This window comes from Cricetulus griseus, chromosome 2 (assembly GCF_003668045.3).
Source record: "Cricetulus griseus strain 17A/GY chromosome 2, alternate assembly CriGri-PICRH-1.0, whole genome shotgun sequence".
Classification (NCBI taxonomy): Eukaryota; Metazoa; Chordata; class Mammalia; order Rodentia; family Cricetidae; genus Cricetulus; species Cricetulus griseus.
The window spans coordinates 83914993-83942941 of record NC_048595.1 but is presented as its reverse complement, the minus strand read 5'-3'; the positions used below and the strand labels follow the sequence as shown (position 1 = coordinate 83942941).

General features: G+C 45.4%; 1 protein-coding gene across 1 annotated transcript in view; it reads left to right on the top strand.

Annotated features, from left to right (window-relative positions):
• Positions 1 to 2283: 2283 nt before the first annotated feature.
• Snx30 (sorting nexin family member 30) overlaps positions 2284 to 27949 on the top strand; it is a 101549-nt gene continuing 75883 nt past the window's right edge. Inside the window, exon 1 of the mRNA XM_027402992.2 lies at positions 2284 to 2648. Coding sequence (XP_027258793.1) covers positions 2493 to 2648 — 156 coding nt within the window. The 5' untranslated portion in view covers positions 2284 to 2492. The remainder of the gene's footprint in view (positions 2649 to 27949) is intronic.

The following is a 27949-nucleotide window of genomic DNA, read 5'->3' as shown; positions in this document are numbered from 1 at the left end:
AACAGGAAACAGTGGACAGGAACAGGCAGGCCTCAGATGAAAATGAATGCTGGAACTTTCCACCAAAAATATTTCTCATAGTTCACTTTCTTTAGTTTTGATGACTACTACAACTTGGATCATTTTAGTCAGATGCCTCTGACTGACCAGGAATGTAAATAAACAAACTTTCACATGGCCCTTTAGGAGTGCTGGTTTCCTTCCTTCCTTCCTTCCTTCCTTCCTTTCTTTCTTTCTTTCTTTCTTTCTTTCTTTCTTTCTTTCTTCCCCTTCTCCGCTGTCTCCACTCTTCTTTTCTTCTTCCTCCTTTCCCTCTGTGGGGAGGCATAGAAAAGCATCATTCTGACTCAAACTGAGGAAATGGAGTTTGGAATACATCATATAATTATGGATATTCTGTGGTTGTTATTTCATAAGAATAGTAGAGAAAAACCAGAGGGAAAAGGAAGGGAATTAGCATTTAGGGAGTTCTTAACATTCAGCAAGGACCCTTGAGCCTTCTAGTCCCATCGAACTCCCACAGCTGTCTTGTGTATTGCTCTATACTGTCTGTCTTCCTACTTGGTAAGCCACAAAACAGTTTTATTGTGCGTGCATGTGCCCACATGCTTGAGGTCCGAGGGACAACTTCAGGAGAGTTGGTTCCTTCATTTCACCCCATGGAGGCAGAGTTTCTTATGTTTCTGTTGATGCTTCAGCACTGGGTACTTTAGGCTAGCAGACCAGAGGGCTTCTGGATAATTCTCTTGTTGCCACAGCCTTCCCTCTCACTGTAGGAGTGCTGGGACCAAAGAATGCCAAAACATCTGGCTTCTCATGTGGGTTCTGGGGACTGAACTCTGGTCCTCAGGCATGGGTGGCAGGTTCTTTTACCTACTGAACCATGTAATTGGTTTTCTATGCAATTTTCTTTTGATATTATTCTTATTTTATGGATGTTGTTGAATCTTAGTCCTCTATAAGAGTGACCAGTGCTAACTACTGAGTCATCTCTCCAGCCCTACTTCTGTGGACTCTTAAGAGCTCTGTTATGTTAATATAAACAACAATATTCAAGAAGAAAATCTGTTAGATGTCTATAGATCAGTCATTTTTAGTTATATTTGTGTTAGCTACTTTAATGAAGATAATAGGGGATGTAATAGTTTTAGGCAGCTCCTAAATGTAAATGGATCGACATTTTTGCCCAGCTCAGAGGATCAGACCTCAGGGCTCCCATGAGACAACGCATTTAAAATGGTTGTTGGTGCTCTTTCAGTCTTATTTTAGCCAGTCAAGGCAGACTGCTATGAAGGCGATAAAAGACAACAGCTACAGTGCTATGGGTCCAGCTCTTTGGACTATGCCAGAAGAAAAGGGGCCACGAAAGTTAAATGAAACTCTGGTAGTTATTTTGGGTTGGTTTAAATTCTGCCCTCTCCCACTTTTTGTTTCTAGAGAAAGTGTGACAGAGAGCCCTTTGCGAATCCCAATGTCAAGACTTGTCACTATTTTTTTGTTTGTTTTGTTTTTAAGCAGGCAAAACTGGGCAAACCTAAGAAGTTTGGAGATTAGGAAGAATGCGTTTCTTACAGTGAGCCACACACAGTAAAGTCTTTGTTAGATGGACAGATGACCCTCTTTAGAGACAGAAGCTCCCGACAGGTTAAAAAGGGACGAAGGTGTACTTTAGTTGGAAGTAATGCCTTGACTATCTCCACCACGCCAGCAAATAAAGGTCGAGAATCCAGCTCGGCCTGAGGCCAGGATCATCAATGTATGAAAAATAATTCGAACCTCACGGTTCTTTCAGAAGACTGGTTGACTACGTGTGCGCGTAAGGGTCATAACTCATTGGTAGCACACGCTATTTATGGATGTTCACGCTTCTGAGGTTTCGCCTTACATAAACACTGCTTAGCTGCAGAAGCCACACCGTATGGGGACGTTAGGGTGGAACTGAAGACATCCCACACTGCGTCTTTACATGTCCTTCTAGTTCCTCTATATTCTCTAGCTCCTCTGAGCCACGTAACGACTTGCGTTACTGAGAAATGCTCCACATTTCTATTTTGGGTTCTTTTTGCGAGTGTGATGAGGTTGGAAGACCCTTACTTACAAGGGTGCCTTCTGAATCCCTTAGCTTTTAGCCTCCCGCACAGAAGCCAGTGGGCGCACTTCCTGCCGGGAGGTGGGCGGGACGGGAGCCTCCTTCCTCAAGCCCCGCCCACCCGGGCGCCCCGCCCACCCCTCCCCTCCCTGCGGGCGAGGCTCCGCGGGGGCGGGGCTGTGAGCCGTGGGCGGCGTGGCGCTGCTAGCTGGGCGCAGGGCCGGAGGTGCTGGGGATCGCCGCGGTTTAGCGCGCCGAGCTGCGGTGTGCCTCTCGGGAAAGCCCAGCCTTGAGGGCAGAAAAGCATCGGGCGGCGGCGGCCCCCACCGGCTGGTGCAGGGCCTCGGGCCGAGCGCTTCTAGGGGGAAGCGGCGGCGGCAGCGGGTCCCGAGCGCTGCGCGCCATGGCGGGCGGGCCCCCCAAGGCCCTGCCTTCCACGGGGCCCCACTCCCTGCGCGACATGCCGCACCCGCTGGCCGGCTCCAGCAGCGAGGAGGCCATGGGAGGCGACAGCACGCCCAGCCCGGACCTACTGATGGCCCGCAGCTTCGGTGACAAGGTGGGGTGCTCGGGTCTGGGGACTCGTGGGGCGGAGAGAGGATGATGGATCTAGGGCTACTCCTGACACCGGGCCGCTCTCACCCTAGTTCCCATTTTCCGGGGATCAGGCGTGCTCTGGTCCCTAGAGCTCTTGGCCAAAGCACGTTCTGTCGTTGTCCCCGCGGGGTCGCAGCTGCAGGCTGAGTGGCCGGAGGGCATGTGCTTCTCTGGCTGAGACTGGCCCAGAGAGCGGGTGACAGCTGGTGGGGAGGGGTTCAGGTTGCAGCATGCATGTGGGGGCCCGGAGCTAGTGCTGCGGTGCTTGGCTCTTGTGTCCTGGAAGGGGGTCCTTCGCCCTCTAGGTTCATTCCTTGAAGAGGACTGCGGAATAGGAATAACTTGTTGGCGCCTCCAGTTTCGCCGTACTGCAAAGAAGCAATAGTTAATGGCTAATGGCTTTCCGGGGTGGGACTGAGCAGCCTTGCTCTTCTTCTCCCCAGTCGGTCATGTGGGGAGTGATCTTTGTTTAGGTTTGCTGTTTGCCCCAGGAGTCACCTGACTCCGACCTCAGTGGCGGCGGGAGCTGAGTCTTGCTGTGGTTTTCTGTCTAGGGCTTCATTCACCTCCTTTAGCGGACCACATTGATTAGGTTTGGCAGGGGCAGGTTTTGTGGTTGACAGAAAGCAAGCTCGCCCTTTGACCTTCTTTGTGCATAGGGAGGCTTTTGGTTGTAGATCTACACTACCCCGCTGCTTTGAGAGACAGCAAAGTCCAGTGAGGAGGAAGAGGCAGCATCTCCCCCGCCCCCATCGCCATTTCAGCTGTGACCAGGATTTGAGCAGTGGATCTGCACTCCTGTCGCCACTTAGTCATGAGTTATAGACATTCCAGTTGTTCTTAGCACTTGAGGTCAGGGTTTCTTCCTCCTGCTAAAATACTAAACGAATTCCTTCTTTCCTCACTATGAATGGAATTGAGAGACTTAACTTTTCTTCTTCTCTTAAATGGGAGGGCATATGCAAGGGTAACAACAATGCCCATGGGAGAGTGTCACTTGATAGCTTCTAGCCTTCAGAATGACCAGGGAGTGATATACGTTTGTAAAGCATAAGCTAATGAAATTGGTGGATTGAACAGCTCAAAATGTGTTCTTACATGCATGCATGTGGTTATTGTTCTTATGGATTTTAGATTATATGAAAACATAGGAAGCTTCAAAGCCTTTGCTTATGTTTGATACTTAAAAAGCGATTGTTGAATGCCTGAATGATAATTTGTTTTTTCTCATTAGCAGAAAATTTGATTTTTGGTGGATGTTGAAAGGGAACTAAAGCCTTTAATTGTTTTCTTGGTTCAGTGTAGGAAATGGAGTTATTTTCTTACTCCTGTGTAACAAATTACCCCAGAATTTAGCACCCAAAAATATTGTCTATGGGTCAGGAACCTGGGTAGTTCTGCGTCAAACCTTTAGGAGGCTGCCATCATCTGAAGACTGGATTGGGAGGGTCTAACCTGGATTCTAGGCATACTCATGTGGTTCTTCATAGGCTACAACATAGTAACTGGTTTCTGCTGGAGAAAGTGATTCAAGCCAGCCCAGGACTCCAACCAGCCCTCTATAAACCAATCACCAAAGTGACATACCTCTGCTGTACTCTATTGGTCACAGAGGGACACTGGTACATGGGGAGAGTGTGAATCCTAGAGAATACTAGGAAATGGAGATCATTGTGACTATCTTGGAGCCTGGCTTCTACAGTGTGTGTGTGTTGGCAAGTGCTCTACCACTGAGCTAAATCCCTTGCTTCACATACAGCTTTTTAAATATTTACTTATGCTCCACTCTTGGATAGTTAATCCAGAAGTGCAGTCATTTTACTAATAAGTACTCTGGGATGGTAAGTTCTCTGTCCCTCTAAGATCTGACTGATTGGCAGGAAGTGAGGCCCATGTCTAATTATGGACTGTTTCCTCCACAGGATCTTTTCTTTAAGAGAGTCTTGAAGGCACTGTTATTAATTATTCAACATTTAATAAGTATCCTAACAACTGTGGGGAGCAGCTAAATGACACAAGTCTCAAGGGCCTGATTTACAACAAGCCACTTTTCCTTAGAGGCTAAGTATTGGAGTTTTTTCTCCAATTGGGATTAATATTCTCTTATCTTGGTATACATGCGTTCTCATACATCTTTTAAAAAGGTGTGTGTGTGTGTGTGTGTGTGTGTGTGTGTGTGTTTGGGTGTGTGTTTCTGTGTAAATAGATGTGTGTGTGCAGGTCCCTTCAGGGGCCAGAAGAGGGTGTTGGTTTGCCTGGAGCTGGAGTTACAGGCTCTGTGGCTGGTGGAAGGGAAGCTCCCCTTGCCCATGTTTGTCTTTTTTGGGTAGCATGTGTGTTGTTGGAGGTAAAGTCAGGTGCCATGATCATCAGTCTTGTGAGAAGAAGCCTTTCCCTGTCTCTTTAGATATTGGGATTTTCATCCTAGCTGGCAAGGATTTAGGGTTGGTTCTGGGTAAGGGGCATGAAGGTTTTTGTACAGAGGGGCAGGTTACTGTAGAGTGGGGAATTGCTTTCTCTGGCTTCAGATGGTGTAATCAACAGTGTACTGACACTTCTGCATGGCCTTTTTGGTTCTGGGGTAGGAAAGAATGTGGTGGATATGCCATCCATCAGCTTCTCACATTGTCCAAATTGTGGTGCAATGGGAAGACTTATTGTCTACCAAGGGCTGAATGGATGAATTCTCTTGATGCTAGTTACCCCTAGGCCTTATATCACTTCATTTTTTCCTCTCCCTAAAATGTAAATAAATAAAACCACTTGACATATTTCTTTTCCTTTTTACTTTTGTCCACATATTCTGGGCAGTTTCTTCTGTGACTCAGCCTCCACTGGAGTGTGCATTCTGAAACTGAATACTTGACTCCTTTCAACCCCCAGTCTTTGGTTAACACTTCTCCCCACATCCTATCCTCTTCACCACCTATTTCCTGACCCTGCCTGCCACCAAGGTGTCTCTTCCTCTTATATTTCATTCATTGGATGTGGGAATCCAGATCCTTTCCTTTCATCTTTGATTCCCTTTTTTTTTTTCTTTTTAATCTAATGCTATATACTGAATTCTAGGACAGAACAGCCAGGAGACCCTGTCTTAAAACAAACAAAACACAATAAAACCCAACAACCAATAATAACAATAAATACATATTTTAAAGAAAGCTAACTAACACAGTGGATCAAGTAAGCAATTCTCAACTCAGTAGCCTGGGAGTTCAACTTTACCTTCTTCTGGCTCAAGGCCCTGGAATATCCCCCTGGCACTCAAAGTAAAGGTCAGTGTTCTCAAGGGTCCTTCCAGGCCAGCATGGTTTGACCCTTCCCCTGACACCTTCAGGCTGTTCCCTGATTCACCCACCCTGCCTTCTTTAGGCCTCTGCTCCACTGTGCCCTCCACCTGACATTTACTGCAGCCATTTGCCACCTCCCTCACTTCCTTAAGTCTATTCAAGTCTCAAATTCTCAGAAAGCCCTACCCAAGTCCAGTGCCCAACAGCCAGTGGTCCTGAAGTCCCCTTCCCACCCTGCTTTCTTCCATAGCATCTGCTGTATAACACAGTGCATACTAGACAACAGGGGCTTGCTGGTTTAGTGAATAATCTTGTATTCCTAGAACAGTGTCTGACTCCCTCAAATGTTTTCTGAATGAACAAAAAGAATGAAGTGTGCCTCCAAGGAGCAGAGTGGGGATGTTGCTCAATTGGTGGAGTGCTTGCCTAGCATGTCCTAGGCCTGGAGTTCAATTCCCAGCACAGCAGGGCATGATGGTGGTATACACCTACAATACTCTGGGAGGGGAGGCAGATGAATCAGGAGTTTAAGGTCATCCACAGCTGTACAGAGAGTTCAAGGCCAGCCTGTCTTAAAAAGCAGGAGAATAGAGGCTGGGGAGATGGCTCTGCTCATAAAGTGCCTGATGTGCAAGCATGAGGACTTGAGTTCGGGTCCCCTGCATCCATCAGTTGCACACATCAGTAACTCTGGGAGCAGGACAGGAGTATCTGTGGGACATATAATCAGTCTGTCTAGCCAAACTGGTGAGCTCCTGATTCAGCTAGAGACTTCTGTCTCAAAAAATAAGTTGGAGCTTGCTGGATTTGATAGAGTACACCTTTAATCCCAGCACCCTGGAAGCATAGACTGGTGTATCTGGGAGCTAGAGGACAAGGGTGGGAGGTCAGCGTGATTGAGGACACTTGCTGGCCTCCACACATAGTTGCACACACAAATATGTACATACATCATGATGTCACGTTTGCCTTTTTTTTTTTTTGAGAACAGGGTCTTGCTATGTAGATCTGCCTGGCTGGCCTTGAACTCACAGAGATATGCCTGCCACTGGTTCCTAGTGTTGGGATTAAAGGTGTGGCTTGCCACGCCTGGCTACTTACTATTAGTCTTCTTCCTCCCTCCCATCCTCGTGTGTGCTTGTGTGTGTACCTGCACACGTGTGTGTGTGTGTGTGTGTGTGTGTGTGTGTGTGTGTGTGTGTGTGTGTGTAGATCAAAGAACAACTTTTTTTTTGTTTTTTCGAGACAGGTTTTCTCTGTGTAGCTTTGGAGCCTATCCTAGCACTCGCTCTGGAGACCAGGCTGGCCTGGAACTCACAGAGATCCACCTTCCTCTGTCTCCTGAGTGCTGGGATTAAAGGCGTGCGCCACCGACGCCCAGCTAAAGAACAACTTTTTTTTTTTTTTTTTTTTTTGAGTCCAGTCTCCCTTGGAATCAAAACCCTTGTGGAGAAAGGGTTTCTTGTGTTTGTGGTGCTACTTAACTGGCCAGCCTGTTGTTCTCCTGTCTCCACCTCCCATGTGGAGGTAGGAGTGCTTCAATTATAGCTGGACAACATCAGGTTTTCTTATGTGGGCTCCTGGGAATTTAGTTGAGGTTGTCAGCTTGCATAGCAAGCATGTTTACCCGAAGTTGTCTCCTAGTTAAGTTCTTTTAAAAGGACATAAAAGTTAAAAAGCAAGCAGGCCATAGGAAAATGTACAAGCTTCATTATTGAAATGACACAGATATTTTGGCTTCTGGTATGGCTAGCATAGGTGATGATGATGTTGGGAATTTGTCACTTGCAACAAGCAGAAAGGGCACCTCTTCTGATGGTTCAGGCAAGCTTTAGCTAGGGTCTTGGCTGGAATTAGGTCAGACACTCACACCTGTTTGTGACTGATAGGCAGAGCTAGAAGTCAGTTACTGTTGGATTTCTGGACTTTTGAAAGTGGAATATACAAATTCATCCAAAACATGTACCTGTATACTGTGAAGAGTAAGAAATATAGTTTGTCTCAAACAGGGAGGAACAATGCTTATTGTCTAGCCTTGTAACTTGCTCTCTGCTAGCTTGTTTTTCTTCCCTGAGACATGGTTTCTGTGTGTGTAGCCCTGGCTGTTCTGGAACTTACTCTGTAGACCAGGCTGGCCTCAGACTCATAGAGATCCACTTGCCTCTGCCTCTGCCTCCTGAGTGCTGGGATTAAAGGCATTTGGTACCACATCTGATTCATTTTTAGTTATGTTGGAATAAAACATGTTTGCCATCATGCCTGGCTTTGTCCCAAAATTTTATAAAGTGTGCTGGCTAACCTTCTCAGATTTTGGATCATTTTGCATTCAGAGTTTCAGGTTATGGATGTTCAGGCTACTGTGCCCTAGAAGATTCAGAACATCCCACTTCAAGTGAGAACACTGTGGGTGAGACAGCTCATCTAGTAAATGTAGTTGCTGAACGAGCCTGAAGACCCGAGTTCAATCCCTTCAAAACACAAAAAGTCAGATGTAATCCCAGCAGCTGTACAGCAAGATAGGAGGCAGAGATGACAGGAGAATCTCTCGGAAGCTGGAAGGTCAGCTGGCCTGCAGTGCAAAGAGTGGCAGAAACAACAGAGACCCTGCCTCAACATGGGGGAAGGAGAGAAACAACTCCAGAATGTTATCCTCTGACCTCCACACCCTAGAACACATACACTTAAATGCTAGAACATTCCTGTAACATAGCCACAATTTAGACTGTGAAATGGAGGCATTTTAGCATTAAGAAGTTTGTCCCAGGCCACAGAGTGTAGCTGTTAAGCACTTGTCACATTGGATCCATCTGTTGAAATGTCTCTTTCTCACTGGACAATGAACACTCAAGAGGCAGACCTTTGCTTATCTTTGTCTACTCCCGAAGCACCTAGCACAGAGCCAGATACATGGCTCCAGCGGTAAGGGTTTGAAAGTACCTGCACTTGGCTACACAAATAGGTCACATGCTTTCTGGACTCTGTTGGTTCTAAAACAGGACCCCTGAAACCTTTCCTGAATAGCCCTGTTTCCCCTGCTCTACCCCTCTGCATACACAGGAGAACCCACACAAATGACTCTAATTCTTATTTGCTGCTCTGGTGGTCAAAATGAAGGACTCTATAGTTAGCAAGCATCAGTGCTCATAAATAACCAGTGTCCCTTGGCCAAGCTGATGTCTTATGTACTTATTTTGCTTTGAGAAGCTCTTGTCTGTCATGGAACATCTGTCTTCCCTACAGCCTCCACTAGCTCTCAATTCCCAGGCCACTATGGCATCCTGCCATCCCTTTATTATCAATGCTGTGTCTGTGTCTAAGTTCTTTTTTCTTTTTCTATGCAGCCCTGGCTGGTTTGGTACTTGGTGTGTAGCCCAAGCTAACCTAGAACTCTCTGCAGCACTTTTTGTCTTAAGTTCTGATCTCAACTTCATCCTGCACTCTTAATGCTGTTCAGACCTACCGTGATGTGAATAGAGCATTCTAGGACAGCATTGATTTGAGTAGGTTTTCAGCACTGAGCTTTGGACAACCTCTGTTTTAAACAAACAACTCATGAGCACCACATTCTTATCATCTGAACACATCACTAGCATCTTCCTATCTGAGTCCTCCTCCTCAGGGAAGGTATAGATCATCTCCAGTCCCTCTCGCTATGAGGCCAGTCTCTACTCCACCAGCTGGAATTAGCTGACTATTTCCTGATCCTTCCTCCCCAGGCTACACCTCCAGTGGGCCATACTTCATCCTATCTGACCTTTCATTGCCAGACTCCCCATCCCAACCACAAAGTACAAATTCCCTGACTCAGCCTTTGCTAATACTTACCAAAACAAAACAAAACAGACCAAAAAAAGTAAGGGGACAAAAATCAAAACTCATCCCTCCATATCATGCTACTGAGAGGGCCTCAGCCCCTCCTACCCATGTCCTCTCTGGCTGTTCCCACTTAAAAGCTCAAAAGCCATTTGCTTCCTTTTGCCTCTTCCTCAGTCATCCACTGCCCCACAGTTCTTCCCCACCTTGGGAGCTTTGCTTACACTGCTTCCTCAGCTGGAGCTTTCCTCACAGCCCACTTCATTCCTGAAAGCTCCCTTGAGCTCAAGGACCAGATGAACACAGCCCCTGTACCTAAGCCCACTTGCAGACAAACATAGAGCTACCTCAGTAATGGGACTGACCAATAAGAAGCACTCACTACCTTGTTGACACTCCCCAAGTGAAACTAAACTTTCACTTCAAGTTTTAAGGTGATTTTTTTTTCAGTTTTATGCAAAGCAGTATCAACAGAAGGAAACTGGTTGCTATAACCAGGAAGTCATGATAGCTGCTGAGCAAGCTGGCTCCAGAATTCAAATGATCTTGCCTTTTTTTAGTTTACTTACCTCTGACTTTGTTTTATTTTGAGGAAGGGTCTTACTATGAAGCTCTGTCTATCCAGAACTCACTTTGTAGACCAGGCTAGTCTTGAACTCACAGAGATCTGCCTGCCTCTGCCTCCAAAAAAACATTGGGATTAAAGGTGTGCACAACTATACCTGGCTCTGACTTCATTCTTAGGCAGGCACTCTGGGCATTATGAGAAACAATTGCTCCCAACCTAATAGAAAGATACTTTCATTTGTATCTCACAAAACTCAGGAAAGACTGGTGGGCTCCCCCACATCACCTGCCCACTGAGGACCATATTTTGGCAGTAGAAGACATTGATGAGAGACCAGAATGCAGGATTAAGACAGAGGTCTGGTCTCTCTCTTCTTGCCCCTCCCCTTTTCTTCAGAGTGAAGCTTGCGGGGCTGCTTCCTATCTAGGACTTCTTCTGTGGCCCAGGTGTAGAGGAACAGCTAGAGTCCACAGAAGTAACCAGGGCTGTATAGCAAGAAAAAAAGAAAAAAAGAACTCAGATACAGCTTCTCCACTGATCCTCCAGTCCTGAGGATGATGGGAGCTTCCTGCCTCTGCTGCTCTTGATGACCTCACCATGCCCTGCTTGACTCCTCATCACCTAGGCAACTAATTCCCTGTACTGCAGTCCCTCAGACTGAAGTACCTTAGTGGTTTTTGTTTTCCACTTGTACCACAACCGATTACAGAAATCACAATGAATATACAAAAATGTAGAAAGAAAACAGAGGAACATATCAAGGATTAAGAAACACTAGCTGAGCACACTATGCACTCCCTTGATCTCACATCAACCCAGGAATAAAGGTCTCTCTGTGACCCTTTTTACGGATGAGGAAATACCAAGACCATATTAGTGGAGCTGAGAGTCAAAGCAAGCACCTGGCTCCAGGGCACACTAACACAAGAAGTCAAGGGCAAGGGCTTGGAGCTCAGGAGTTCTTAGTAGGGTCAGGTGGTACCTGCAAAGGGCCAGATGAGATAAGTGGCTGGAAGCCTTTACTGGATTTAGCAATAAGGAAGTCATGGAGGACCCTGAATAGCAAAGTCAGATAACAGAGGCTGAGGAGTAAGCCAGAGGTTACAAGTGGAGAAGACAATGGCATGCTTTCTTTCTAAGTTTATTTGCAAAGAACAGTAACAACAACAACAACAAATATACCCATATAGCAGGGAGGTGGTGGTGCACACCTTTAATCCCAGCACTTGGGAGGCAGAGGAAGGTTGATCTCTGTGAGTTCAAGGCCAGTCTGGTCTACAGAGTGAGTTCTGGGACAGGCTCCAAAGCAATACAGAGAAACCCTGTCTCCAAAAAAAAAAAAAATGCACACATATATATTCATATATGTATAAACATTAAGTATGAGCTGGTGGGAAAGACCACCACCATCTTGATTCTTACTCTGAGCATGTTCAGATGTAGATGGAAATGAGCCAGGTGGGCGTGTGGCCCCTGCCAACTTTGTATTACTACAATGAAATTCCCGGAGACAACTCAATTTATCAGAAAAGATTTAAGCTGAGAGTGTAGCCCAACGAGCCCTTTTCTACACACACATTCCATCAAAGCAAATGAAACCACCCCCTCTAAAATACCTGTACTCAGGGCTACAGAAATACAGATAGGGTTATTCGCTGCTGTAGCAGAAGACCCAGGTTTGGTTCTGAGCACCCACATGTTGGTTCACAGCTATCTATAACTTGAAGGATCTGATACCGCCCTCTTTTGGCCTTCAAGTGTACAATATGCACACGGAGCACATACATACATACATATATACATACATACATACAGACAGACAGACAAGCAGACAGATAAGCAATGGGAGGCTGTGAGTTTGACCAATGTTGTCTATACAGTGAATTTTAGGCCAGCCAGAGCCACAAAGTGAGACTCTGTCTTTAAAAAAAGGAACATTTCAGATGTCTAATGCTTGGCTTAGGGACTTGGTAAAGTGTTTGCAAATATTCCAAAATCTGAAACACTTCTGGATCCAGTCAATTCAGTTAAAGGATGCCAATGTTGTTGTTGCCTTCCAGGCCGTTCTTGAGAGGTGATGTCTGTAATTTATTTGAGAGTTGGAGGAGCAGGGAAGCGAGACAGGGACTGCACGGCAATCAGGACAATATGTTACCAAGTCAGTCTCCTTGAGCATAGCTGGAGATTTATCTCACACTGGGAGCCTCTACAGGGGAAGGGATGAGGCCGTCATTAGCCACTGGCAGAAGGTTGAAGGTGGTGAGTTTGGGCATTAATTAACAGTACTTTTCAAAGGGCCCAGTGGGGAGACAGAACAGGTTCAACTGGGGAAGCAGTAGGGCTGGGAAACACAGGTGCTGGGGTTAGTAGTTAGACCAGAGGGTGCCGAAGTGGTCAGAATGTGGGGGTGGACTGCCAGGAACTGACGGCACCTGCTATAGTTACTAACACTAAGAGGATGTGCTGCTGCCTGGGGAGCTAATTTTTGAGCCAGAGAATTAAGTAGGTGATTTCCTAATGGACAGAAATAGGAAACTCAGAGCTGCCACAAAGTCCCAAATGTAAACTTGCAGGCTCTGAGTGTCAACTGGTGAAATGCTGTGGAAGGGCTGTTGGGTGGTGGGACTGGAGGGCAGGTAGGTGCATGCAGTTGAGATCTGTAGTGGAAAGTTAGAGAAAGCAGTTGGGAGACCAGGCAGGTGATAAGGAACAGGGAGGAGCAGGGCTGTTGTGTGGTTTTAAGCGAGGTCCTGGTGATCAAGGCCCTAGCATGGCTCTCATGTATAGAACCTGGAGCTGGAGACAGACAGACTGTTGGTGACGGGGTGCAGTTCCACACAGCTCCACTCACTGGACTCAGGGCATGTGCTGGACAGTTTTATTTGCTAATAATAGGAATCCCATTAACTCAAGCAAAAAGGAGGGATCCCCTTGACAGTCTCAGCTGGAACCTCTTAATGCCACTGAGGATGGGCCAGACTTCCAGACCAGTTTCTTTCACATGGAAACGTGGCATCTGTTGTATCCCACACATTCCACAGCTTTACACCCAGAGTGAACGTGAAAATGTCAAGGCTGCCTGGCTTGGGTCACATGCCAGGTCAAGTGGACCTTGAGGTTGAGACACTGATTGGCTTAACTTGGGCCAATCATCTGTGGCTGGGGAGGAAACTGAGGACCTGGTTGGTCTTATTTTAATAGCTGGGTCCTAGAAACTGGGCAGATAGTAAAGGCTCACTATAAGGGAGTCTGGCCTACCAGGTTTGGTGACACTCAGAGTGGTGGTGGAAGACTAAAAGAAGAATTTGAGAAGACACAGGTCAGACATTAAAGCAGAGGCTTTCTAAGGCTTATGTGTTTTTAAAAAGTTACATATTCACATGCTGCAGAATCCATGTATGTATGTATGTATGTATGTATGTATGTATGTATATAAATGGCATCTCCCTATGTAAGCCAGTCTGTCCTCAAATTTAGAGATCCACATGCCTCAACCTCCTGAGTCCTGGGATTAAAGTCATTAATTAAAGTTACTCATTTTATATCAGGGAGTTTTTTCTTTTGACTAATCCTCCCCCTTTCCCTCAACCCCTCTACCCCTGGCATTGCTCTGATTCCTTTTGTGACTCATTTTATAAATATACCCCACTTTCTTATTCTTTCATCAGCTGATGGACAGTAGGTTGTTTTCTAGGTCCATGCCTCTTTTTTTTTCCCATTCCCAAATCATAGCTAATGTAACCTATGTAATTTTCTAAAATAGTTTTGACATTTGATGTCAATGGTTATTTTAATCATTAAACATTAAATTAGCTAATTCATTAAAAAAAAAAAACTATACCAGGGACTGAACACATGACCTCACCATGCTAGGTATTACTCCAGCCTTTGAGCTGTATTTCCAGCCCTCTTTTTACTTCTGTCTTCCCTTTTTGAATTTCAAAACCAACTCTAAGTTCTTTAGAACTCACTGTGTAGCCCGGCCTGGGCCAGAACTTGGGACTCCTTCTGCCTCAGCCTTTGCAGTAGCTGAAATTACAGGGTTTCACCAACATGCCTATCTAATGTCTTCATTTCCAATGTGCAATAGAATGGTTTCTAGTGCCTTGGCTTTCTTCTTACCATCTCCAACCACTTTTTATACATACAGTTTAATTGTGGTAAATACATGCATGTTTGTGGATCTTCAGAACATTGATGAAGAGAAACTGCACTTATTAAATGAGAGCTCCTATACCCTCCCTTTGCTCTTCCCCTCATACCCCCTTTCTTTTTGTTTTTGTGAGGTTCCCTTAAGACAGCTCTTTGGGGCTTATTTTACTTAGCATCTGTCTTCAAGGATCATCCATGTTGTAAAATATGACAAGTGTAGGATGAATAATAAAAATTCAGAGACAGATATTGGGATTAAAGCTGAAGATTAGAGAAGCAAAGTGGCCAGACCACCAGAGAGTTCTTACCTCTGCCAAGGCTGGGACAGCCCTGACTTCAGTGTGGCTAGAGACTAATTGTCCAAGACTGAATACTGAGTGTCCTGCTCCTGTCTTTTATGCCTCTCTAGTGCTGGGATTAAAGGTGTGAGCTCTGTTTCCCTTTTAGACTAATGCACTCTCATGTTGCCCTGGGTGGCCTTGAACTCAACAGAGATCCATCCTGCCTCTGTCTTCTGAGTCCTGGGATTAAAGGTGTGTGCCACCACTGCCCAGCTTCTATGGCTGACTAGTGTTGGCTAGCTTTGCATTCTGATCTTCAATGGGTTTATTAGATCATAAGCAATATATCACCACAGACAAGACTTCTTTTTTGTTAAGGTTGAATAATATTCTGATGGACATATCCACTGTATAAAGATTATTCATCATCTAAGGGACATTTGGGTGGCTTTTTGTCTCTAGGCTGTTTTGAAAAATGCTATATTGAGAGGGGCTGGGCTGGAGAGATGGCTCAGGGGTCACCAGCACCCACTTGAAGACTCACAACTGTCTGTAACTGCGGTCCCAGGGGATCTGAAGCCCATTTCTCGCCTCTGCAGGGACTGCATGCATTTGAAGATCCTTGCATTCTGGAAATGCCATGAGTTTAGCACAGGTCATGTCTCAGACCTTCCAGCAAACTCTATCTTCCTGCAATTATAATAAAGGCTGTAGAGTAACCGGTTTACTACAGAAGTAGAGGCCCAGACTGTCCCAGGCCAGCTGAGTGAGGGCAGTGGTGGGTGCTAAGGAGCAGGCTTTCCTGCTGCCATCAGCATTTCTGCTGGAGAAACTCCACAGCAGCATTTTTCTGTACCATCTGCCCAGGCAGACCTGCGCACTCCATGACTTTTGTCAGCAGTTGTAAAGAGCAGGCTGGCTTCTTGTTTGTTCCTCAGATATTAGTACAGGCCTACCATGTGCTGTGTCTGAGGGATTCAGAGATGTGACCTCACAGGATAGTCACTCAGACAGAGGAAGGACAGGTGAAAACTGCTGTGTAAGCTGATGTCGTAGATACACATAGTACTTGGGAGGTGGGGGAGGGACACAGTGATTTTTCTTTTTTGGTTTGTTTGTTTTGGTTAGAGAATTTTGAAAGTGAAGCACAGTTGACTGAGGTCTTGTGTGGCCTATTTCAGGTAGCAACTGCATTTTGTATTTAAATTAATGGACAGTTTTGGAGTTTTAATGAGAATTTGAATGGTTGCTTTCTGGCTTGACAATAATGAGATGTGACCTCACAGGATAGTCACTCAGACAGAGGAAGGACAGGTGAAAACTGCTGTGTAAGCTTTTAGCTTTTAGCTATTCATATTTTTTCTCCCCGCCCCCATTCTGTGCATGTATGAAGGTTAGACATGAAGGACAGTCTCCAGTGCTGTACTTAGGAGCTCTCCACTTGTGTTTTTTGAGATGGTCTCTCACTGGCCACTAGACTGACTGACTGCTGGCTAGTGGACCCCAGGGATCTTCCTGCCTCCGCTTCTCCATCACTGGGACTACAAGCTTGTGGCACCATGCCCAGCTTTTTTTTTTTTTTTAAGATTTTATTTATTTATTATGTATACAACATTTGCTTCCATGTATATCTGCACACCAGATCTCATAACGGATGGTTGTGAGCCACCATGTGGTTGCTGGGAATTGAACTCAGGACCTCTGGAAGAGCAGTCAGTGCTCTTAACCTCTGAGCCATCTCTCCAGCCCCCCATGCCCAGCTTTTTAACATGGATACTGAGGTTCAGACTGGTCCTTATGTTTCTATGGCAAGCACATTACTGACTGAGCTAATGCCTGCCCCAGCCCCCGGCCCTGAGATTTTTCTAATCTAATCAATGTTCATTTCCAGTATATCCACATTTGGCTATGTAGTTTGTGAGGCTCAGTGCACAATTCAAATGTATGCTTTCTTTTAAAAAAAATATGGGGCCTGGAGGCACTGGCTGCTCTTCTAGAGGACCTGGGTTCAATCCCAGCACTCCCATGGTGGTTCACAGGCTTCTATAACTCCAGTTCCAGGGAATCTGGTGCCCTTTATGGCTTATGCCAGTACTAGGCATTCATGCAGGAGGCAAAGTACCTACACACACATATTTTAAAATATTAAATGTGTTGAGGTGATAACAACAGGGCATCAGGCTCAGCACTGGGGCACTTCTGAACACAGGGTGCTGTGCGTGTGCACAGATGGCACGTCCAGGAGGCAGGCCCCATGTGCCCTCAGGGACGCTGACTTCCAGGTTCAGTTAAGACCCTAACTAACCGTACTGTGCTTTAGGTTTGTCCTGTCCCCATCCAGTGTGTGTGTGAGAGAGACAGCTGGACTTGCCAGGATTTACCTCCCCCGCCTAGGTTGACAGTGGGGGTCACCAAATTCCCTCTGTAGCATTCCCTGTTTGTAGAAGAACTTAATGCAGTCTCCCCAAGGCCCAGCCTGCCTTGTTTAATGTGTGCCTGGTAGTCCTTCATTCCCCTAGCCTTGCTTCAGCACTTTCCCTTTGTTCTTGTGCATCAAGAACATCCAATGTGTGCTCTCTCATTCCCCTTACTGTCTCACAGAGGTCACAGTAATGTGTGCATCTAGTTTGGGGGGTGCTCTCTGATGTCTTTTCAGTGAACTACCCTCTGTCATGGCTGTCCCATTCCTTCTGACAACCAGAAAAGTAAGCATTGAGAGGTGAAGAGAGGTTTAGCTCTTGTTCAAGCTAAAGAGGCTGGGATTTGAACTTGTGTCTGTTCATCTCAGTGTCCTTAACCATCGCCATACTATATGGCCCTGAATCGATCATCTTGCACTTCTTATGTAGAGCATTGTCTTCAGATAACCCACCTGTGTTTTACTGCATCAGTTCCCTCCTCAATTACTGGCTTTTTTGGCGGTAAACTCTGCCTTCTTTCTAAGGCTGATGCCTTATGGTCCCCATCACCATGGACTCCTTGGATGAGCGGTCTCTGTGTACCACTTCCATCTGCCTCACCATCTGTTTCCTTCTGATTCAGTGTCACCCCCTTATCATCCAGGTCCTGCCCTGTCAGTCTGGCTCAAGAGGTCCAGTAGTTGTTTCTCCACTGTAGAATCCCAGGCTACCAGAGCTGAGGGAATGTGGACATCATCTTTCATTTCCCCCAAGATCTTCTGTCTCAGTTGAGGAAACTGATCTGTCAGAGCTCCCCAGAGCTCATGGCCAAGCTGGCATTGTTAGGATCTTCACAGCCGTGTTCTTCTCTATCTAGTGCTTAATGAATACCACTGAGGGAATTGTCTTGCCATGTTTGGCCTTTTCCATCTAAGCTCTGTGGCCCCACCCAGTCCTGGTTCCTTCCTTCATCCTTTTCTCCTAGGCATCTTTGATGAGCTTCCATACTGCAGAACTGCTTAGGATTCTCAAAATTGCTTCTCTGGCTCAGCTTTCCAGATTTTTGAATGATTTCCAGACGACCCCCCCCCCATTTTTTGTTTTGTTTTTTGTTTTTCGAGACAGGGTTTCTTTGTGGTTTTGAAGGCTGTCCTGGAACTAGCTCTTGTAGACCACAGAGATCCGTCTGCCTCTGCCTCCCAAATGCTGGGATTATATTTCCCACTTTTTGCAATAGTGTTTTAGACCATATTTCTCTCCCACAGTCTCCTTCCTGCATGGGCTTCACCGTTTCTGAATGTCTGTCCTCATTTCCCTTGTTACTGTCAACAGCCACATCATGACTGTTTTCTTCAGCCAGGTCCTCCTATCCTGAACACTAGCCAAATTCCACATTCCTCAAGGATTGCCTTGCATACGCATTCCCACCTGTGTAGACATTGTTTATTCAGTAATGATCTGTTAGCCAGACTGGCTTTCTCTATTCAGGGACTTATTTCTCTCTCTTGTCCCCTCCTGGCAAACTATTCTGCTGCCTACTGATTTTCCCTCTCTCTTTCCTCTCTCCCTCCCTCTCTCCCTCCTTCCCTGCCTGCCTGCCTGCCTGCCTGCCTGCCTGCCTATCTGCTTCCCTGTTTCAGAACAAGTTACGAAATTCAGCTGGGCACTCAGAGCCTCTGAGGGACTCTTAGGCAGTTGTGCTGCCTGAACCCTACCTGAGAAATTCGGATCTCAGGGGTCATGGTGGTGCAAGCCTGTAATCACTGTGGAGACTGAGGCAGGAGGATGTGAGTTTGAAGCTAGTCTGGTGATACAGTGAGGTCTTAACTCAAAGAAAAGACAGGACTCAGGATTGGAATGCAGCTGCATTTCTCAAAGAGCCTGATGTCAGGGTCCCTGCCACTGCACCCTCCTGCTCAGCCAAGCATTCCTATTGCTTGGCATGGGCCATGTGCCTCTGTGGCCCCGACAAGAATTGGTGATTCTTTACTGGACTTCTGGGATGCTGCTCCTCTGGTCCCTTTGTATCTAGCTGGCTGCCAATTCTCAGCTTCCTTTTCTGGTTCCTTGTTTCCCTCTAAATACCAAGATGCTCTGGGACTCAATCCTGACACCTCTTATATGTATAGTGTTCACTAAGTACATCTAGCATTATGACTATAAATACTACCTGTATTTCCAGACCCCCCCCCATTTTTTGTTTTGTTTTTTGTTTTTCAAGACAGGGTTTCTCTGTGGTTTTGAAGGCTGTCCTGGAACTAGCTCTTGTAGACCACAGAGATCCGTCTGCCTCTGCCTCCCAAATGCTGGGATTATATTTCCCACTTTTTGCAATAGTGTTTTAGACCATATTTCTCTCCCACAGTCTCCTTCCTGCATGGGCACTGGGGAGTACAGTCCCAAACCCTCTCCTCATTCCAGATCCCTATCTCTCACTGACTCCTGACACCCAGACCTGCATCTGCCAGTAGGCCCAACTCCCCACTTACTTGGAAGTGGAGAAACTTCTTCCAGTCTTTCCTGTGTCAGGATTGGCCCTCACATTTTTCTGGTTTGTTAGGCCAGCAAAAAACTAAAAATCTTTGGAATATTTTAGGATTATCCTTAGCTCTTCTCTCTCATCCTGGCCTTAGCCTACCATACACTGCAGCTACCCTGGCCCAGGTAGCCTTATCTTTTGCCCAAATTACCACTATTACCCCAGGAGCCTCTTGACCAGCCTTCTTGCTTCCACCTTCCTTCCTCTCAGTCAGTTAACAACAGCAGTCAGAGTGGTCCTTTCAAACAACAGACGTGTAAGTCCCATCATGTCTTCACTTTGGAGGCATTTCAGCACTCACCTCATCCTTTTTGGCCTCTAAGGTTCCCTGGCTGCTTCTCTCTCCACCATCTACCATTACTTACTGCCTTGCCTCAGGCCTTTTGCACTTTGTGTTCTGCAGAGCATCCTATCCCAGATAGCATTGTGGCTTATTGGTTTATTTCATTTTGATTTTTCATTGCTGCCTCCCCAAAGCACAGTTTACAACCTGTAGCTTCTCTTTCTGAGGTTTTCATTACCCATAGTCAGTGGTAGCCCTGCAGTCTTATATGGGAAGCTCCAGAAATACAGTTTCTAACTAGAGAAGCAAGTTAAAATCCAACACCTTTCTGCATTGTCCTACCCAGGCCAGAGATGATCTCTGGCTCAGGATGTTGGTGCTATAGACACTCTGGCTACTTTTCATTGGCTACTTAGTAGCCGTCTAAGTTATCAATTTAACCTTTTTTAATTTTTATTTATTTATTTATTTATTTATTTATTTATTTTGCTTAAGATGGCCCCAGATTAGTTATTTTCCTTATGGAAGGAGGAGTTTATTTCTGCTTATAGTTCTGGAGGGTAAGACTCCGTGAGGACAGAGTGGCTGTAACAAGTGGCAGTCATGGTGGCTGGAGCCGGAAGCTGTGTGCTCACACTCAATTGCTAAGCAAAGTCTGAAGAGGAGAGAACTGGACTTGAAACAGAGTCTTTAACCTCTCAAAGCTGTCTCCAGTGATGCACCTCTTCCAGCAAAGCTGTGCCTCCTAACCCTTCCCAAACAGCACTACCAACTGGGAGCCACATGTTCAAACACGGGCCTCAAAGTGCAAGAGTAGTGATGCTGGCAATTTTATTAGAGCATACTGTTGTAATTCATTTTTAATAATGATTGTTAATCTCTTACTGTGCTCCATTTGTAGATTAAACTGTCGTAGTTGTGTATGTATAGGGAAAAATATTCAAAGGTCTTAGCTGTAGCCTCCCTTTCAGCACTTGCTGGGTGTTCTCTTAGAATGTATACCCCATAGATAAGAGAGACTACTGTGGTATATATACGCGTGTGTGTGTGTGTGTGTGTGTGTGTGTGTGTGTGTGTGTGTGTGTGTGTGTGTGTATTCTTTGCCCCATCTTATCTCTTTCTGCTCTATTTTGCTTAACAGCTTTTATGCCAGCAGATATTTTGTTTAGCACCTGTCTCTCCATTGCTATAAACGACTTGAGGGAGAGGGTTTTATTGAGTGGGTTTATTTATGTAATTTCAATGCATGAATTAAATGCAGGGTGTTAGAGGTACACAGACATTTGTTGACTCAGGAAATGAACATGTGCCAAGTGATGTCCCTATAAAGATATTTGTTTCAGTGTTATGTTTAATAGCAAAACAAAGGGCCTAAGTAGCTACTGCTTGGGAGCTGGTTCTGCAGCCCAGGCTGGTCTACAACTTGGTCCAGAATGGCCTTGAATTCACAGCTATCCTCTTGCCTCACCCTATTAAGTGATAGGATTACAGGCGTAAACTACTAGGCAGTAGGACCTGGGAGAACGAAGCCGGTGAATAAGGTGGACTAAAAAGTCTCATGCAATAACCACCTGTATTAAGAGCCTCAGACAGTTTATACTTTGAGGGTTAAGAAAGGTCACATGAGAAAAGTTTTCATGAGTCCAAGCTGTATGCATTCACAAAGACAAGCTGCACCAGGCAAAATCATGTTTCTCTACAGAGGCATATAGAGGATAGTTTTAACCATTTAATTGAGTAAAAACAGCAAGCAATCATGAGTGATCTGAAGTGAGCCCACTCCTGTCTGATACACCTGGGAGGAGCATGAACACATTCCAAGAACAGTCGTGTGCTTTGAAGAAACTGAGGTCACAAGACTATTCTCAGATTTCTCCTGTATGACTCCATTCCTGAACTATGTTCCAACACTCGATGGGTAAATTGCTTGCTGCTCAAGCATGAGGACATGAGTTTGGTTCCCCAGCAAAGCTGGTCATGGTTGCACATGCGGTAACCCCAGTACTATGAGGATGGAGACAGAGGGATTCCAGAACTTGCTGGTCAGCCAGGATAGCCCAAATTGCTAGCTGCAGGTTCAGTGAGAAGTCCTGTCTCAGCAATGAACTGCAGAGATGAGTTTTCTCAACTCTCTTGCTCTCCAGGTGTGCTGGGAGACGTGGTGTGATTTTAGGTGTTGTCGAAGGTTTTTTTTTTTTTTTTTTTTTTTAATACAACTGTGAGCTTATCTTTGTAGCATTTATTCTCGACTCGATAGCACTTTATTTGTGGGTCAGATGGGGTCCAGGTGTGGCGCTGTGGTGCTAACACGCATCTGCAGTTTTCTAAGCACATCTCAGTTGCTGATTTGAACCAAATGGTTGCACCTGCACTGTCAGCCACAGTTGTATTGTTGCTTTTCTTCAACCGTTCTGATTCTCTCAGGCCCTCTACACACAGTGTGTGAATGCAGAATATGAGACTACTTACTCACAGTGCACTGCAGGGTTCCAAGACAGTATGTATATAGATGACTGTGTTTTCAGGTGTTGACCTTGTCCTGTTTGCCCCTTAATGTACAACAAACAGAAACACAGCATGTTGTTTCCAAGTTTGTGTTTACATTATGAAGTTGTCTAGAGAAGCCTTGCCATGGGCTTATTAGTGAATCAGACAACTTCATTTGTCTGGGGGTTTATGATGTTGCAATAACTGAGTGAAGAAAATCTGTTCAGTGATTGACAGTTGGACCAGGAGCCAAGCGAGTGATATGCATGGACTGTCTAGTGTTCCTCTCAAAGCAGGAAGTGCCTCTGTGATGTTGGGAGCTTTGCCCTGAAGAGATTGCTGAAAGGCTGTAAATGCAGGCTGGGCAAGCTGCTGCAGGATGGAGCCTCTGAGGTTGCCAAGAGAACCTTGATAAAATCTCTGACTGGCTGTTTCATCAATAAAAAGGGATAATAATAATAATACTTCCCTCATTAGGTTGTTCAGATAACCTAATGAGATTTGTGAGGTTCAAAAGCTGCTTTTGTAAGTGGTTTCTGGTAACTTCAGTGAACATACTTAAATTTTTCTCTACTTTTTGCTTTTTTTGTGTGTGTGTGCCTTGTGTGTGTATGTGTGTCGGTGAAGGTCCTTGTGGGGTGTGGTCTCTTGTACTATGTGCGATTCCAGGGATTGAACTCAGGTTGCCAGACTTGGTAGCATGTGCCATTTACCCACTGAGCCATCTTGCAGGTTCTAGGTGAACATATCTTAGATGACTGAAAAGATTTTTTTTTTTGTCTTTTTTTGTTTTTGTTTTTGATATAGCGTTCACTCTGTGGCTCACACTGGCCTTGCATTTAAGTTGATCCTTCTGCTTCAGCCTTCAAGTTCTAGAGTAGAATTATGAACCACTGTATCAGTTCTTTGCATGTTTTTGATAGTAGATACAGGTGCATCTTACAGTAGATGGGCCACCTTAACCATCCGGACATGAGTGATGAAAGAAAATAGAGAATTGGGGCTGGAGAGACAGCTCAGCAGTTAAGAGCATTGGCTGTTCTTCCAGAGGACCCGGGTTTGAGTCCTAGAGCCCACATGGTAGCTCACAGCTGTCTGTAACTCTAGTCCCAGGGGATCCAGTGCACTCTTATGGCCCCCTCAGGTACCAGGCACACATGTGGTACACAGACATGCATATAGTCAAAACACATGTACACATAAAAAATATTAAGTATAATTTTAAAAAGTGAAAGGAAGAATGCTTGCTGACTCAGCAGGGTTGTATAGCAAGTGCATGGGGGGAGGAGGACGGGGACATAGCTCTGTGGTAAGGTCCTCCAGGACCAGGGTTAGGCAGAAAGCTAGCAATGTGGTGTGTGCTTGTAGTCAGTCTCAGCACTGGGCTGTCTGGTCTAAATGAATGGAGCAGTGGGAAACCCTGTATTAAAAAGCAAGGTGGACAGCATCCCGAAGAAAAGGAACAACACCTGATTTTGTTCTCTAGCTCCATCTGCAGGTATACATACTCATGAGTGCATCGCTCAGAATGCGCCCCGGCCCACATCCGTACTCTGCACCCCTATAACACACACACCAAGAGCAAGAGAAAATAAATCCAGTTCTGCAATGTGCATCAGTGGGAAGAAAATCCAGACTCAGCTCCAGGAGTGAGGACAGATTGCAGACAGTCCTGAAACTAATCACCCGTAGTGCATATTCACTATTATGTTTGTTTACCCTACCATCGATCCAGTCACGACTCTCAGTTCTTCATGGCACACATTTTCATTTCCTCTCCTTTATTTGGTTTTTCATCTTGTTCCAGCAAGATTGAATTACCCTTGGCGCACTGACCGTGAAGATGGTGAAAAGCTAAGGAGGGGCCTTTTGTGTGTGCTGCACACCTTGAAGAAGGGCTGTGTCAGCTGGCAAGAAAACAGGCTTTCCTCCCAAAGGAAATAGGAGAGAGAAACCAGGCTCAATCAGATTCCATTCATTTCTTCATTAAATATTTATCGAGTGTTGGATATTGGCTATGTTCTTACAGCCAAATCCCTGTTGGTGAGCCTCTGTACAGGACTTTCCAGGTTCCCTTTTGTTTCTTCTGCCCCAATATTAAAGGTGAAGGTCTCACACTAAACATGTCATTGATCCGGTATTTTTATTGTCCATATATAGGAGAGCTATAAATTTTACCTTGCATCCAGTGACTTCACCAAATTTTCACCAATTGTGAATACCTTGGCTTAATTTTTTTTCTATTGCTGTGACAAACACCTTGGCAAGGGCACTTATGGAAGAGATGGAACGGTTGACGTCGGCGTAAGAAATCCATTGCCATCATGGCAGCGTTGGGAAGCATGGCAGTAGGCAGCTGTGGCAGCTGGAACAGCAACCTGGGAGTTCGCCTCTTAAACTGTAAACAGGAAGCAGAGAGAGCCACTGAGAATGGCTCCTGGCTTTGAAACATCAAAGCCTGCTCCCAGTGATGTGCTTCCTCCAGCAAGGCCACACCTCCTAAGTCCTAAACAACAGCACAAACTCAGGACCAAGTATTCAAATGCTAGAGACTATGGGGACATTTATCAATCAAACCACTATATTTGTCTACTTTGAAAATTCAAAGTAATTTTGAAACCCCATTGATGCCTTTAAATTTTTTTTTTTAAAAAACTGGCTGGGCATTGTGCTGCATGTCTTTAATTCCAGCACCTGGGAGGCTGAGGCAGGTGGATCTTTGTGAGTTTGAGGCCAACCTGGTCTACATAGCAAATTCCAATCCATCTAGGCTACAAGGTGAGACCATATCTCAAAACAACAACCCCAAACAGAACAGAACAAAACAAAAACAAACCCCAAACCAGATTTGGTTTGGGCTGGAGAGATGGTTTAGTGGCTAAAAACACTTACTGCTCTATCAGAGCATGGGAGTTAGGATCCCAGAACCCATCCACATCAGGCAACTCAGATGTCTGTAACTCCAGCCCCCTTCACACACACACGCACGCACGCACGCACGCACGCACGCACGCACGCACGCACGCACGCACGCACGCGCACACACACACACACACACACACACACACACACACACACACACCACACACACTCTTAAAAGCAAAACATTTCATTGTATTAGCCTGGACCTATGAAATTCTTAGATGAGATCATTCTTGTCCTGTCCTTGTCAGAGGGGAGTGCTCTGAGTGCTAATGCTTTGTTTCCTGCTGGTTTCTTATTGAGATTTTTTTTCTACTCTTTTTTTTTTTTTTTTTTTTTGGTAATTAAAAATTTATGTGTGTGGGTGTTTGCCTGCATGTATGTTTATGCACCAAGTATGTGCCTGGTGCCAATAGAGGGTAGAAGAGGGTATTGGAGCCCCTGGGGTAATTGTGGTTACAGCAGACTGTTGTGAACTGCCATGCGGTTGCTGGGATTGAACCCCCACCCTCTGGAAGGGCAGCAAGTGTTCTTAGCTACTGAGCTACCTCTCCAGCCCCTAATTTAAAAAATATCAGGAAATGAATGGAATGGTTATAATAAAAGCACCATTTGGCATCTATGAATGTTGTTATATTACTTCATTTTTTCTGCATTATATTTAGTTGACTATTTTTTTTTTTCCTTTTTTGAGACAGGGTCTCACTATGTAGCTCTGGCTGGCCTAAAATTCTCTATGCAGATCAGGGTGGCCTCAAACTCATAGAGATCTGCCTGTCTTTGCCTTCTGAGTGCTGGGATTAAAAGTATGTGTCACCATGCCCAGCTGTCAGTTGATTGATAATTGAGTTGTGCTTTCATTTATACTTAGACTGCATCTGACTTTGCTATGGATTTAGCTTGCTAATGGTTTAATGTTTTCCTTGTTTGTAGTGTGTGTGCATAAATATTGGGCATGTAGGGCATTTGTGTGGAGGTCAGAGAACAACTCCTGGGGGGCAGTTCTTGCTTTCTACCTTGCTGAGGTTATGTTTGTCTTGTCTCTGCTGTGCAGGGTACCCCTGGCTAACTCGCCTTTGGATAGTCTGTCTTCACTTCCCATCTTTCTTTGGGAATGCTGGGATTACAGATGGGATGTGACTTTGTGTGTGGATTCTGGGATCAAATTCAGGTTGTCAGGCCTGCATGGAACCATCTCTCTGGCCTTGCAAATGCTTTGTATGTAATTTTGAACTTAATTTCTATTTTCTGCTTATTCACCCCCTCCCTCCATTTCCTGTTTGGTCTGATTGATCATGTTTGCTGTGTTCAATTTTCTTTTTCTCTGCATTCTATTTCATGTTTCCATTTGAGTAATATTTATAGCTGTACTTTTTCCATAGGCAGGTTAGTTTTCATCTAATTTTCTTCAGAAAAAGGAGAAATGTTATGGCTTGCCTTTCATGCCTAGATTTTATTGATATCTTCACTTTGACCTCATGATTGTGGTTTAAGAATAATTAGTGATCCTTTTATGATTTTTTTCTTAACAGTTTCAAACTTGACAGTAGTATCAGCTCTCTGTTAAATTAATGCCATCCAGAGAGAGAGAAGAGAGAGAGAGAGAGAGAATGTGTGTGTGTGTGTGTGTGTGTGTGTCTGTCTGTCTGTCTGTCTGTCTGTCTGTGTGTGTATACTAGGAATTGTGGCCAGGGCCTTGTGCTAGCTAAGTGCATACTCTACCACTGAGGTATAACCAACGTATCTCCTCCCCCCCCCCCCCCCCCCCCCCCGTATCCTAGGCTGTCCTGGAACTTGGCAAGGATACCTTTGAATTTATAATCTTCCTGTCTCCATATCTCTACTGCTGGAATTATAGGCATATAGTTTTATGCGGTGCTGAGGACCTAGGGCCTACTGCATGCTAGGCAAGCTCTCTGTCACCTGACCTATACCCCCAACTTTCTTTTTTGAGTAAGGGTTATTCTGATTTATTTTCTCTAATGTGATGCATTATGTCTGTAAGTTAGGAACTCCCGTCCCCCATGGTATTGTGCAACACTCGGCTGTGGCATGTGATATTTTCTGGGCTATAGATAGATGGCCTTTGCTCAGGCTGCAGGGACTGGGAAAGGTATAGGGTAAGGATGGGGAGGGAGAGCACTGGGGACTGGCCCCTTGGACTTGGTCTTGAAGCTTTCTGTTGTGCTCTGTGACCAAGACTGAGACAGAAGGCTGGCTGGAGCCTTCTCAGCCAAGGAAGTGGGAAGTGAGTTGCCTTGCAGTGGAGACTTTCACAGCTGTTCTGGAAATATGCTTCCTCTTTGCTTTCTCCAAGAAACCGGCCACCCCACACCCTCCACTCCACCCCTCCCCCCAAATCCCTTCCTGGCTTCTGCTTTCAAGTCCTGTGGCCCTGGAATTTCCTCCAGGTTCTTTAAATAAAAAGAAAATCCTATCTTATCTCATATTCAACCTCCCATTGTAGCCCATTTAGGTTCTTTCTTTCTTTATCAGACAAGGTCTTACCATGTAACTCTGACTGGTCTG